This window comes from Haliotis cracherodii, unplaced genomic scaffold, assembly GCF_022045235.1.
Source record: "Haliotis cracherodii isolate W230 unplaced genomic scaffold, xgHalCrac1.p SCAF_13, whole genome shotgun sequence".
Taxonomy (NCBI): Eukaryota; Metazoa; Mollusca; class Gastropoda; order Lepetellida; family Haliotidae; genus Haliotis; species Haliotis cracherodii.
In genome coordinates this window covers 6,879,530-6,890,386 of record NW_027266268.1, presented here as the reverse complement: position 1 = coordinate 6,890,386, position 10,857 = coordinate 6,879,530, and the positions used below count along the sequence as shown (strand labels likewise).

Below are 10,857 nucleotides of genomic sequence, written 5' to 3'. Positions count from 1 at the left end.
TTCAGTGATCAAGCCGTAGAGAACAAACTAAGTTCAAACATTGATCAAACCAAAACGTTTTTGATACCTGTCACGTGGTAGTTATATATCCCCTCCTGCACTGTTTTCAGTGAAAAAAGTGTAATACACAAGAAAATATGTAAATCATGTCAGTTTGTTTATCTGATACGAGAGCGCTTATATGGATTTCTTAATGATTGATCAAGAAGTTGGCCTGCATGTGCTTATTGGAGCAGGGCGCTTAATGCGTTGAATATGGTAGATTCATTTCTTATCATTGGGGTCAAACATAGCATTTGGCAGAAAAGAAAAAGCCAGTTTAAAATGCTTCAATGGCTAATAACCTAAAATTATATTTAAAGCTTTTCTGTCAAATAGCAATTAGCACACTGCCTAGCAACAGCAAAGCCCCTTCTTCTGATAACTGCTAGTAATCTCTATCTCCTATTTCATAATGATTAGTCTTCATCCCAGGGTGACTATGGAATAAGCTGGTTTCCATAAGAGACAGCAAAAGGTAACCAGAAATGTTAAGATATATCCTGCATAACATCTGCAGAGCACTTAAGGTCAAGGTCACTAAGCATGCCCTGATAACCACTTGGACAAGATCTACAGAACACTCAAGGTCAAGGTCATCACACAACCTCTAGAGCATTCAAGGTGAAGTATAGGTCAAGGTCAAACTTGTATGAATGAAATGTGCAAATGATATGTTCAATGCTTGAAGATTCAAGACAGTGGTGGAACTATGTAGGCCACTAGCAGCAAGCCAGGTCCCTGATCATGAGTCGCTCCTTGTGCAGGACATTTGTCCTTGGTGCATTAAACAAGGGTTCTGTTAGTCACTACATCACTCATCTGTCGTGAGGAAAATTCAGCGAGATTCACAAGTCATTGCAATCACATTGTGGAGGGAACAAGAAGGAAGAATGAGCGGTAAAATATTCTTCCTTGTCACATTCTCACAATGGTAACTAGAAGTTATCTATGCAACTGGACGTCCCACTTCTATCATGGCAGTGTCCTAGTTCCAGCTGGAGCTCCTCAGACATGGAGGTCTTTCTCATTTGTTTCATAGAAGTCTCTCTCAGCTGTCTCATGTGACTCTCTCCAATTGTTTGATAATAGTCTCTCCACCTGTCTGAATTTAAGTCTCTCTCCTGTTGTCTGATATGATTCCTTTCCATTTGTATCATACAAGTATCTATGTCTCATAGACATCACTCTCTGTCTGTCTAATTCAAGTCTTGTTTCGGGTGTCTCATATGACTCTCTCTCTCCATTTGTCTCATAAAGGTCTCTCTCCATTTCTCATAGAAATCTCTATCTGTCTAAATTCAAGTCTTGTTTCTGGTGTCTCATATCACTCTCTCTCTCCATTTGTCTCATACAATTCTTTCTCCTTGTCTCACTGAAGTCCTGACCCTTTTCCATTTGTCTCATACAAGTCTCTCATCATGTCTTTTTTGATGATCTCCCCATTTTCCTCAATTGTGTCTCTTTCCTCGCTTTAATCATATGAGTCTCTCACCATTTGTGGGGTCAATCATTTTCTCCATTGGAATCTCTGCACTTGACCTCTGTTCGACCTTGGCTGGCTTGTACCTTCCCTGTATCTTGCGACTGCGTTTTGTGTACCATGCCGCATACAGCAACGCTGCAGCCACAAGTAACAGCAATATCACCACGCACGCTGCAACAACTCCCTCGTTACCACCAGTAACATCACCGCTCACCGGAAGGGCTACAGCTGCCTCACAGAAACGACCTGAAATACCAACATAATTCTAAATCAGGAAATATGCACATAACTTTTACACAATCATTACATACCTGTTGCTATGCAAATGTGGGACGGTAATTATGACACGAGGTTGAGTGAAGTCAATTCATGTTTATTTCCATCTCAATGTAGACAATAAGGAAAAAAAACCAGGAGACCCATTCGATAGTTGGGACTATCGGTCCGAAGTCACATCAGTCACCACTGAAGTTGATCTGCAGTTGGTTATTGAGAAGAAAAGTAAATGCACGAGAGCGATTGTTGTCTGCTGCCTGCTTCGCTAGAGGCTTGGTGCATGTGCCGTATCTCGTGACATATGTCGCAAAGATAGTTTACAATAAGACATTATTTTATTATAGAAAGAGGACTTGACTTAACATGGAATTATAACTACGAGAAAGTTAAGTGAAAATTACGAAATAGAGTAAGGAAATGTATAATCTAAAAATTGCAAACTTCCGGAATTCGACGAAAATTAACAAAGTTAACGTAGCTAATTCGGTCTCTTCACACAAACAATAAAATACCCCAGTGTCATAAGTACCTAGATAAATATTCCATTTTCAATTGCAAGAACAGTGTTACAGTGAATATCTGAATTTATGAACCAAAACTGGCTCCCTCAGGATATATCACTTGGGTGAGGTTGGGTAAGTTGGGTAAGGTCCAAGGAGATATCATGACAATGAAATTGTATCTCAATGTTTTGCAGACCATTGTGATGTTATCAGTTACCATGATGTCACAATCAAATGACATCACCTATCACTGCCACTGAAGCTTGTTACTGTATCTTTCACACTCAAAGAGACTGGTTATTACTGTTTAAAAACTGATAATTAGAATCTCACCCTCATATCAAATTAACACTCATCAAAGAAAGTCCACGCAAGTCCACCCAAGTCCACTCAAGTCCACCCAAGTCTACTCAAGCCAACCCAAGTCCACTCAAGCCCACCAAAGCCAACCCAAGTCCACCCAAGCCAACCAAAATCCACCCTAGTCCACTCAAGCCAACCCAAGTCCACAACAGAGAGAAAACAGCTGTTCAATTGAGCTCAGAGGTTAACTCATAGTGTGCCACGTGACTTCCACTTTAAAGTGGTTTATATAACTATGTTCAATCGACAGGGAATACATCCTGTTATCGCCCACTTACCACCTTTCCCAGCTGCACAGCTGCAGTTGTAGTCCCCCCGGACATTGAGGCAGCTAGACCCTTCACTACACCTGTGTGACCCCATCACGCATTCATCTACATCCACCTGGCAAATAGTCCCACTGTACCCAGTGCCAGCACAGTCACATGTGAATGTTTCCGCCACATCGTTGCACGTTCCGTTATTCATGCATGGACCACTCTTGCATGGTTTCTCCTTTGTCTGACAGAGGGCGCCAGTGTACCCAGTTCCTGTACAGTTGCATGTGTATGTTTTCACTCCATCCATGCACCGGCCGCCATTTTGACAAACATGGCCGCCACAGTCGTCTGTGTTATTTTGGCACCTGTCACCATGGAAACCTGTGCCACTGCAGATGCAGACGTAGTTGTTCATGAGGTCTATGCATTGCCCCCCGTTCTGACACGGCTTGGTTTCACAGTCATCAATGTTTTGACCACATGTTGGCCCGGTCCATCCCGCAGGGCAGGTACAGCTGAATGCTCCGACAGAGTTCACACAGAGCCCTGGAATGGAGCACAGCTGAGTCAATATGTATCAACAAATTCAGGAAACAAATAGTATGAGCCATATTATTTATTAGAGTGAGTGAGTGAGTTAACTTTTACTCAGCTTTTTAGCAACATCACATCAGAAATATTGCTGATGTTGACATCAGCACACACGAAAAGTGAGGTTTTCCCACCTTGCACATGTGCAGTTGCAATTGCCTGAGGATAACATTTACCTCAAAACTAGTAAGATAAGTTGGCAGTGAAGAGGACGTCTGTTGAAAAATCTAAATTAGCTTATAATGTGATGACAGCCCAAACAGGAATCTATGGCAAATTCATGATGTAATCAAGGGTGTTCAAAAGAATTTTGGGATTCACACATTTTATCTATGTGGGGAACCAACCCTCGACCCTCAGCGTGATGAGCAAATGCTCTAACCACTAAGCTACACTACTGCCCCTGTTTAATCATTTGAAAGTGAGACTTGTACACTGTACAGTATATCAGCTATATCACTGCAAGTCAGCTTATGTTGGAGTAAAACACGAAGTGATCGAAGTTGTACGTCTTTACTACTTTCATGAAAACAATGAACATGGACATCGTGCTGACAGACCAAACACTAAGTCGGTGACCAGTACATCCTGGCATGTCTAAGGGAAACAACTGCCATGCCCGGGCCCTTTGTATTTTATTATTAACATTTTTCAATCAGAGAATCTGAATTTGTAATTTAACTTTTGCAATAATTTCTTCTAATCAAGAGAACAAATGATGTCATGTTTTAATTATGCAGTAGTATATTTCTACAACAAATTTTACCTCCATTATAGCAAGGGTTGGTTCCGTTACATTCATCGATGTCAATCTGACACCTGTCACCAGTGAATCCCTTTCCTGCACAGTCACACGTGAATCCTCCAACCGTGTTGTCGCACACACCACCGTGTTGACACTTGCCCACTACAGCGCACTCATCCTCATCCTCCGTACACTGCGGCCCCTTGAAGCCAGTCCCCTCACAGTCGCAGAGATACGAAACAGAGTGTGTTGTACATCCTGGTCTGTTGAAACAAGACTGAGCCTGACATGTTTCGTTGTGCCACCCGCAGTGGCTGATGATGTCAGAGCAGCTACACAAACCCTGATAGCGGCATCTCCCTGCGTTAAAACAGGGCTGACTGAAACACGAATCGGCAATATTGTCACAGAATGTCCCTGTATACCCTGGAAGACACTGACATTCATATCGGGTAATAAGGTCAACACAACTCGCCCCATTTTTACACACGTGTGACTCACACTCATTTATATCTATTTCACAGTATGTTCCATTGAAGCCGGATGGGCATTCACATTTATACGATTTGTCCTCATTTTCGGCACATCGGCCATTGTTTTGGCACGGAGACGAGCTGCACCCTCGATAGTCATATTCACAGTTGATACCTAGAAAGCCCTTGGAGCAGACACATCGATACCCGTCGATGTAGTCTTCACACACTCCACCATGTCTACACGGCTGGCTGTCGCACTCGTTAGTGTCATTTTCACATCGAAGTCCACTAAACCCTGATTTGCAAGCACACTTGAACCCAGGGTAAAACGGCACTGAAGTGTCAGTCAAGCTTTGTCGACATGTTCCGCCGTTCTGACACGGGTTGTTCGCACATTCATCGATGTCAGTCTCACAATGCTGTCCGGTATGGCCATTGTGACACAGGCATGTGTATTCCTGATCGGGAGAACTTTCGTTGAAGAAACACGTAGCACCATTAAAACACGGATTGAACTTACACTGGTTCACAGCAGTTTCACATTGGTTTCCAGTGTAGAAAAACGAACACTGGCATCGGAATCCATCTTTGTCGTTACGACATTCGCCACCATTCACACACGGCTGGCTTTCACAGTAATCACGGAACTGACAATAAGCACCATAGAAGCCTGAACTACAGTTACAGGCGTAAGCGGTGTTGCTCTGGACGCAGGTGGAGTTGGGGCTACATTGGTGGCTGTAGCAGTAGTTGAACGTCTCACAGTTGCGGCCAATGTATCTCTCATCACACATGCAGGTGTAGTTTGTGTTGTCATCGCTGGAAACACATCGGCCTCCATTGAAACACCGCTCGGACGAGCAAACATACTTGTACTCGCAATTGTCACCAAAGTAGTCATTGGGGCATTCACATTTGTAACTGTTGATAAGATCAAGGCATGTAGCCTCATTCTGACAAGGATTGCCTTGACACTCGTCTATATTCTCGGTACAATTCTTGCCTGTCCATCCCGACTTACACTTGCACTCGTAGTCGATGAGCGTGGTAGACAGGCACTGTTCTGTGTTGGTGGGGGAGCAGGGATTAGAGTTACAGGGGTGGTAACTCGATTCACACAACCGCCCTGTAAACCCAGGCGGACATGCGCATGTGAACTGTTTGTGACCATCGATGCATGTGGCACCGTTCTGACACATCTGACCTTGACAATCATCTGAACTCTGAAGACAGTTCTCTCCCTCCCAGCCTTCCATGCACAGGCAGGAGTAATCGTTCCATTTATCTTTACAGTAGGAGTTCGCAGAGCAGGGGCTGATGTGGCAGACGTCGTCACCATGGCAACCAACTTGTACACTGTTGTTCCTGGCCACCACTCCGGGCTGAGGGGCGTGGCTTGGTAGGTAGTTCAGGTATTGGTTGTTGAAGGTCACATTACGTAAACAGCCCTTGAAGTAGCCAATCAGATAACTGGAATCACCTGGAACAAAATAGTTTTAATAATGATACTCTGTGGGCTGGGATGAGGACACTAAGTGCAGTGCACAAAAACTAATCAATTCTGGTAAGTAATGTAATTGTGTTAATCGAACTAGGGTGCACAATATAGATGGTAAGAGTTATCTCCCTTTGTTTAGGAGCAACTTAGAACATGTCAACAATTTAATAAAGCTAACTAATTGAACACACTCAGGTGCAAGGATGACTTGGCTTTATACCACTGCCACAAGCTTATCACGTGACCAGACTTTCCACCCGTTTGCATACAAATGCGCTTATGAAAGCCTGCTCTGATAGACTGGCTTAGGAGAGTTGTGATAGTAATGCAGCTGAAGGGAAAGAGAAAGCTTATTAATGTATGATCTTGAACGGACATTTAGGCCTCTGTACCTAACCACAACCCATCTTAACACCAATCAGGTGCTTACCTGTACTTTGGACCTGAACAAGGTCACAAACTCTTCACAATGAGAAGTGTGTATGTAACCTGATGACATGTAACCCTGTAGGCCAGCGGGCGATGCCTGACCTGGTCTGATCGGCTTGGCTCCAAGGTACACCATGATAGTGGTGTTAACCCTGTAGGCCAGAAAACCTCACCTGGTCTGAACAGCTTGGCTCCCTGTAGGCCAGAGTACCTCACCTGGTCTGAACGGCTTGGCTCCCTGTAGGCCAGATTACCTCACCTGGTCTGAACGGCTTGGCTCCCTGTAGGCCAGAGTACCTCACCTGGTCTGAACGGCTTGGCTCCCTGTAGGCCAGAGTACCTCACCTGGTCTGAACGGCTTGCCTCCCAGGTACACCATGATACTGGTGTTAACCCTGTAGGCCAGAGTACCTCACCTGGTCTGAACGGCTTGCCTCCCAGGTACACCATGATACTGGTGTTAACCCTGTAGGCCAGAGTACCTCACCTGGTCTGAACGGCTTGGCTCCCAGGTACACCATGATACTGGTGTTAACCCTGTAGGCCAGAGTACCTCACCTGGTCTGAACAGCTTGCCTCCCAGGTACACCATGATACTGGTGTTAACCCTGTAGGCCAGAGTACCTCACCTGGTCTGAACAGCTTGCCTCCCAGGTACACCATGATACTGGTGTTAACCCTGTAGGCCAGAGTACCTCACCTGGTCTGAACAGCTTGCCTCCCAGGTACACTACAGTAGTGGTGTTAACCCTGTAGGCCAGAGTACCTAACCTGGTCTGAACAGCTTGCCTCCCAGGTACACCATGATACTGGTGTTAACCCTGTAGGCCGGAGTACCTCACCTGGTCTGAACAGCTTGGCTCCCAGGTACACCATGATACTGGTGTTAACCCTGTAGGCCAGAGTACCTCACCTGGTCTGAACGGCTTGGCTCCCAGGTACAGCATGATTGTGGTGTTAAGTCTGTTGTCGTACGGGTTAAAGTTGGTCTGTATCATCCTTGTCTCTGTATCCATAGTAATCCTCAGCTGGTTGTCTTGTCTTCGCCAATACACGCTGTGCCAGATGCCATCAGCAACAGTAGTGGAAAACGTCACAGGTTCTGAAAATCCTGAAAAAAGAAAATGTAATTGAAATCCACACCCTAAAGCATACTGAAAAGGCTACAATATTACCCTGGTGAATGGATCAGTGTGCACCTGATTTTGATTCTCAGCTCCCTGGGGAGTATACAAACCAAGCTAGCTGTGAGGCGCTAGAAGGTCGAGTCACCCATCCAACTACTCTCCATGACAACATTGATTAGCTTCGCCTGAATTGTGATCTGTGCACTGAACACAGGACCACGTGCCACCATTTATGAAGATGTAACTCGTTGGTCCCAACAGAATCCTTACCAGCACTTTGGTCTAATGTCAACCGTTTGACTCAAATATTCTTTACATTCCCAATGTTTCCAATAACTACAAGCAGTGTTCGAAATAAGCGCCTGCCCATAGGCCCGTAGCAGGGAGATCTTGTGTCGGGCCCATAGTTTCAAATTTGTATGGGTCCTTATGGCCTGCAGTAAGTTAACATGTATATTTATCACAATAAGCTTCAGTTTTTAAAATGGGGGCCTGAAGAGTTCAGTCAGGGCCTCCGGCATCCTAAGTCTGTGGGTCCTGATGGCAGCCGGGCATCTTTTTATATTTTAAACACAGGGGCAGTCGGGTAGCCTAGTGGTTTAAGCGTTTACTCGTCACGCCGAAGACCCGGGTTCAATTCCCAGCATGGGTACAATGTGTGAAGCCCATTTCTGGTGTCCCCCGCCGTGATATTGCTGGAATATTGCTAAAAGGGGCGTAAAACCATACTCACTCACTATTTTAAACACTGACTTCCAGTTGTACTGAGGCGTGCAATGAAATAACAGTGTCAGTGCTATAAAATACAAATACAGACTATACATGAGGTCAATACCTGTTTTGATGGACAAAACACAACACTGACTGAGGACGAAGTCGGAGGCTTAGGTTTGGAGAATACCACTTTCAGGTACAGCGACTCAAGTCAATACAGTAAATTATCCAACCCAACATGGAGTCAATATGAGTGACAAGTGACTGCTTCCAGGACAATTATACAGAAATGTGGCAGAAAACCTTGCATTATACAATAATAAAATCTAATTTCTCTTGACTTATTTCATTATTTTATTTTGTTCCTGTACATAAGCTTTGCAATGCTGACTGGAATATTTCCATTTTATCTAGGATAGAAGTTTACTCAGAATTATATGAAGTTGTAAGATTTTCAAACTCACTCCCTGTTCCTGTGATGCTAATCTGGAGTTTCTCCTTGTAAGTGCGGTACTCTATGAGGTTGCTAAGCAACCCATTGCTGTAAAAAAGCTCATGGTAGACGAGCGTGGCCGTAGCCTGTCTGGTCTTGAAATCGAAGCTGCCTGTATCTCCAAATGGAAACATGGACCTGTTGATGGTGACGTGGATGTAGCTGGCGTTACCGTTGAAGGTCGACGAGGATACTGGAGCAGAGAGATCATAGTCATAGTACTGTCTCGTCTTCAAACAGTCTTATTCTATACAGACCATATCGTCATGGTGACAGAACTTGGTATCCAATCAGTCTGTAGAATGTAATTTCACTTGATGCACTATATTGAATAAATGTTAAAAAATGGTAATTCTTGTAACCTTCTGTGGCACTAAGCATAAAAGTGATTAAACAAGGACTGGTCAGCTCGGAGCCAGTATACTGTGTCTGAGTGGGATACCCATGTTAAACTGCAGCAGGGTATCTCAGTGGGTTAGCACTATAAAACTGACATTAGTCAAGACTAGTACAAATAGACACACACACGGACACACACTTGCATGCATGTTGCTATATAAATGCAATAATCTTGAATGCGACATTAAACCCTATTTCACCTTACCTCACCTCATATCCTAAAGTTGAGCCATATCTGGCAGTTGAGTAGCCAAGTGATTAAAGTATTACCCTGTCACATGGAAAACCCAGGTTCGATTCCCTACTTGGTTGCAATGTGTGAAGTTCATTCTTGAAAGCCCCACCATGATCAGGCTTGAATAATGCTATACGTGGCACAAAATCCTACTCACTTACCCTTGAAAAACAGTAGTGTTCATCTTGACCATTATCAACTTGACCACAAGTATTGGAATTCTGGCTTCTTAGAAATAACAGCATACCGACCACAGTAATAATACTCAGAACCATTAATGAAGTGTCACCTGGGTATACAGGGTGACATACATGAACATATGCCAACAAGTGTCAATAGGTCTGAGTAGGTTGATAATGTGATTAACAGTTGAAGAACATGTAGTAAATGCCAATGTCACACAGATTGGATGCTTTTTGAAACTTGAAAAATGGATGACTATTAAAAACAGCGAAAAGTGCAAGATTGAGGGTTATGGAAAAAGCTACCCAAAATACACGCGTGATCACAATCAGTGGTTTAGCCCATGCACGTGCAATACATGAGAAGTAACAGTCAGCATGGGTATAAAATGGTCTATTGAGGGATGAGAATGGATATTTTCCTTTTCAGCTGCAACATCTTTGCAATGGAGCGTGGTCCATAATTTGCAGCTGTTTATGGGGGAAGCCATCAGATTTTAACAAATTTGTGGTCACTACAATTTGCGGATCTGCAGATTCTCATCCCTGCTTATTGCAGATGCAACTGAACTGCACTCTTATAAGCTGAAAATGCACCATTTTTTAATACTTTTATCCCTTATTATCTGCATGACCCCTCAATAGTGACGTTGAGCATACCGTGTTCGACGTATTAAGCGCCCCGCTCTAATAGGCACCCACAGCGATATTTGCTAATATAGTGGTTGGTGAACAATCCCAATTAGCACCCCTTCTGATTGATCAATGTACACATGACTTGTTTATTAGTGTATATTACGCACTCGTGTGTTATATGCAGCCTTAATTATGGGCAATTAAATTCTGGAAAAATATATCTGTCGTATAAACATTTCAGGCTGTCAGCATAAACCACGAAATTTACAATCTTTGAACTTTTTGTTACCAAAATAATATTCTTATAAGAGCCCCCTATTTCTAATTTTGAGAGCGCCATGGGCGCTTATTGCGTCGAATACGGTACTTTGATTTTGCTGAAGTAGTCACCAGGCATAGCATGCT

General features: G+C 43.7%; 1 protein-coding gene across 1 annotated transcript in view; it reads right to left on the bottom strand.

Annotated features, from left to right (window-relative positions):
* LOC139459556 (protein crumbs-like) overlaps nt 1-10,857 on the bottom strand; it is a 102,860-nt gene continuing 92,003 nt past the window's right edge. Inside the window, exons 33-37 of the mRNA XM_071241102.1 lie at nt 8,972-9,193; nt 7,580-7,777; nt 4,285-6,219; nt 2,946-3,473; nt 1-1,771 (exon numbers count right to left, since the gene is read on the bottom strand). Of these exons, the coding sequence (XP_071097203.1) occupies nt 1,518-1,771; nt 2,946-3,473; nt 4,285-6,219; nt 7,580-7,777; nt 8,972-9,193 (3,137 nt within the window). The 3' untranslated portion in view covers nt 1-1,517. The remainder of the gene's footprint in view (nt 1,772-2,945; nt 3,474-4,284; nt 6,220-7,579; nt 7,778-8,971; nt 9,194-10,857) is intronic.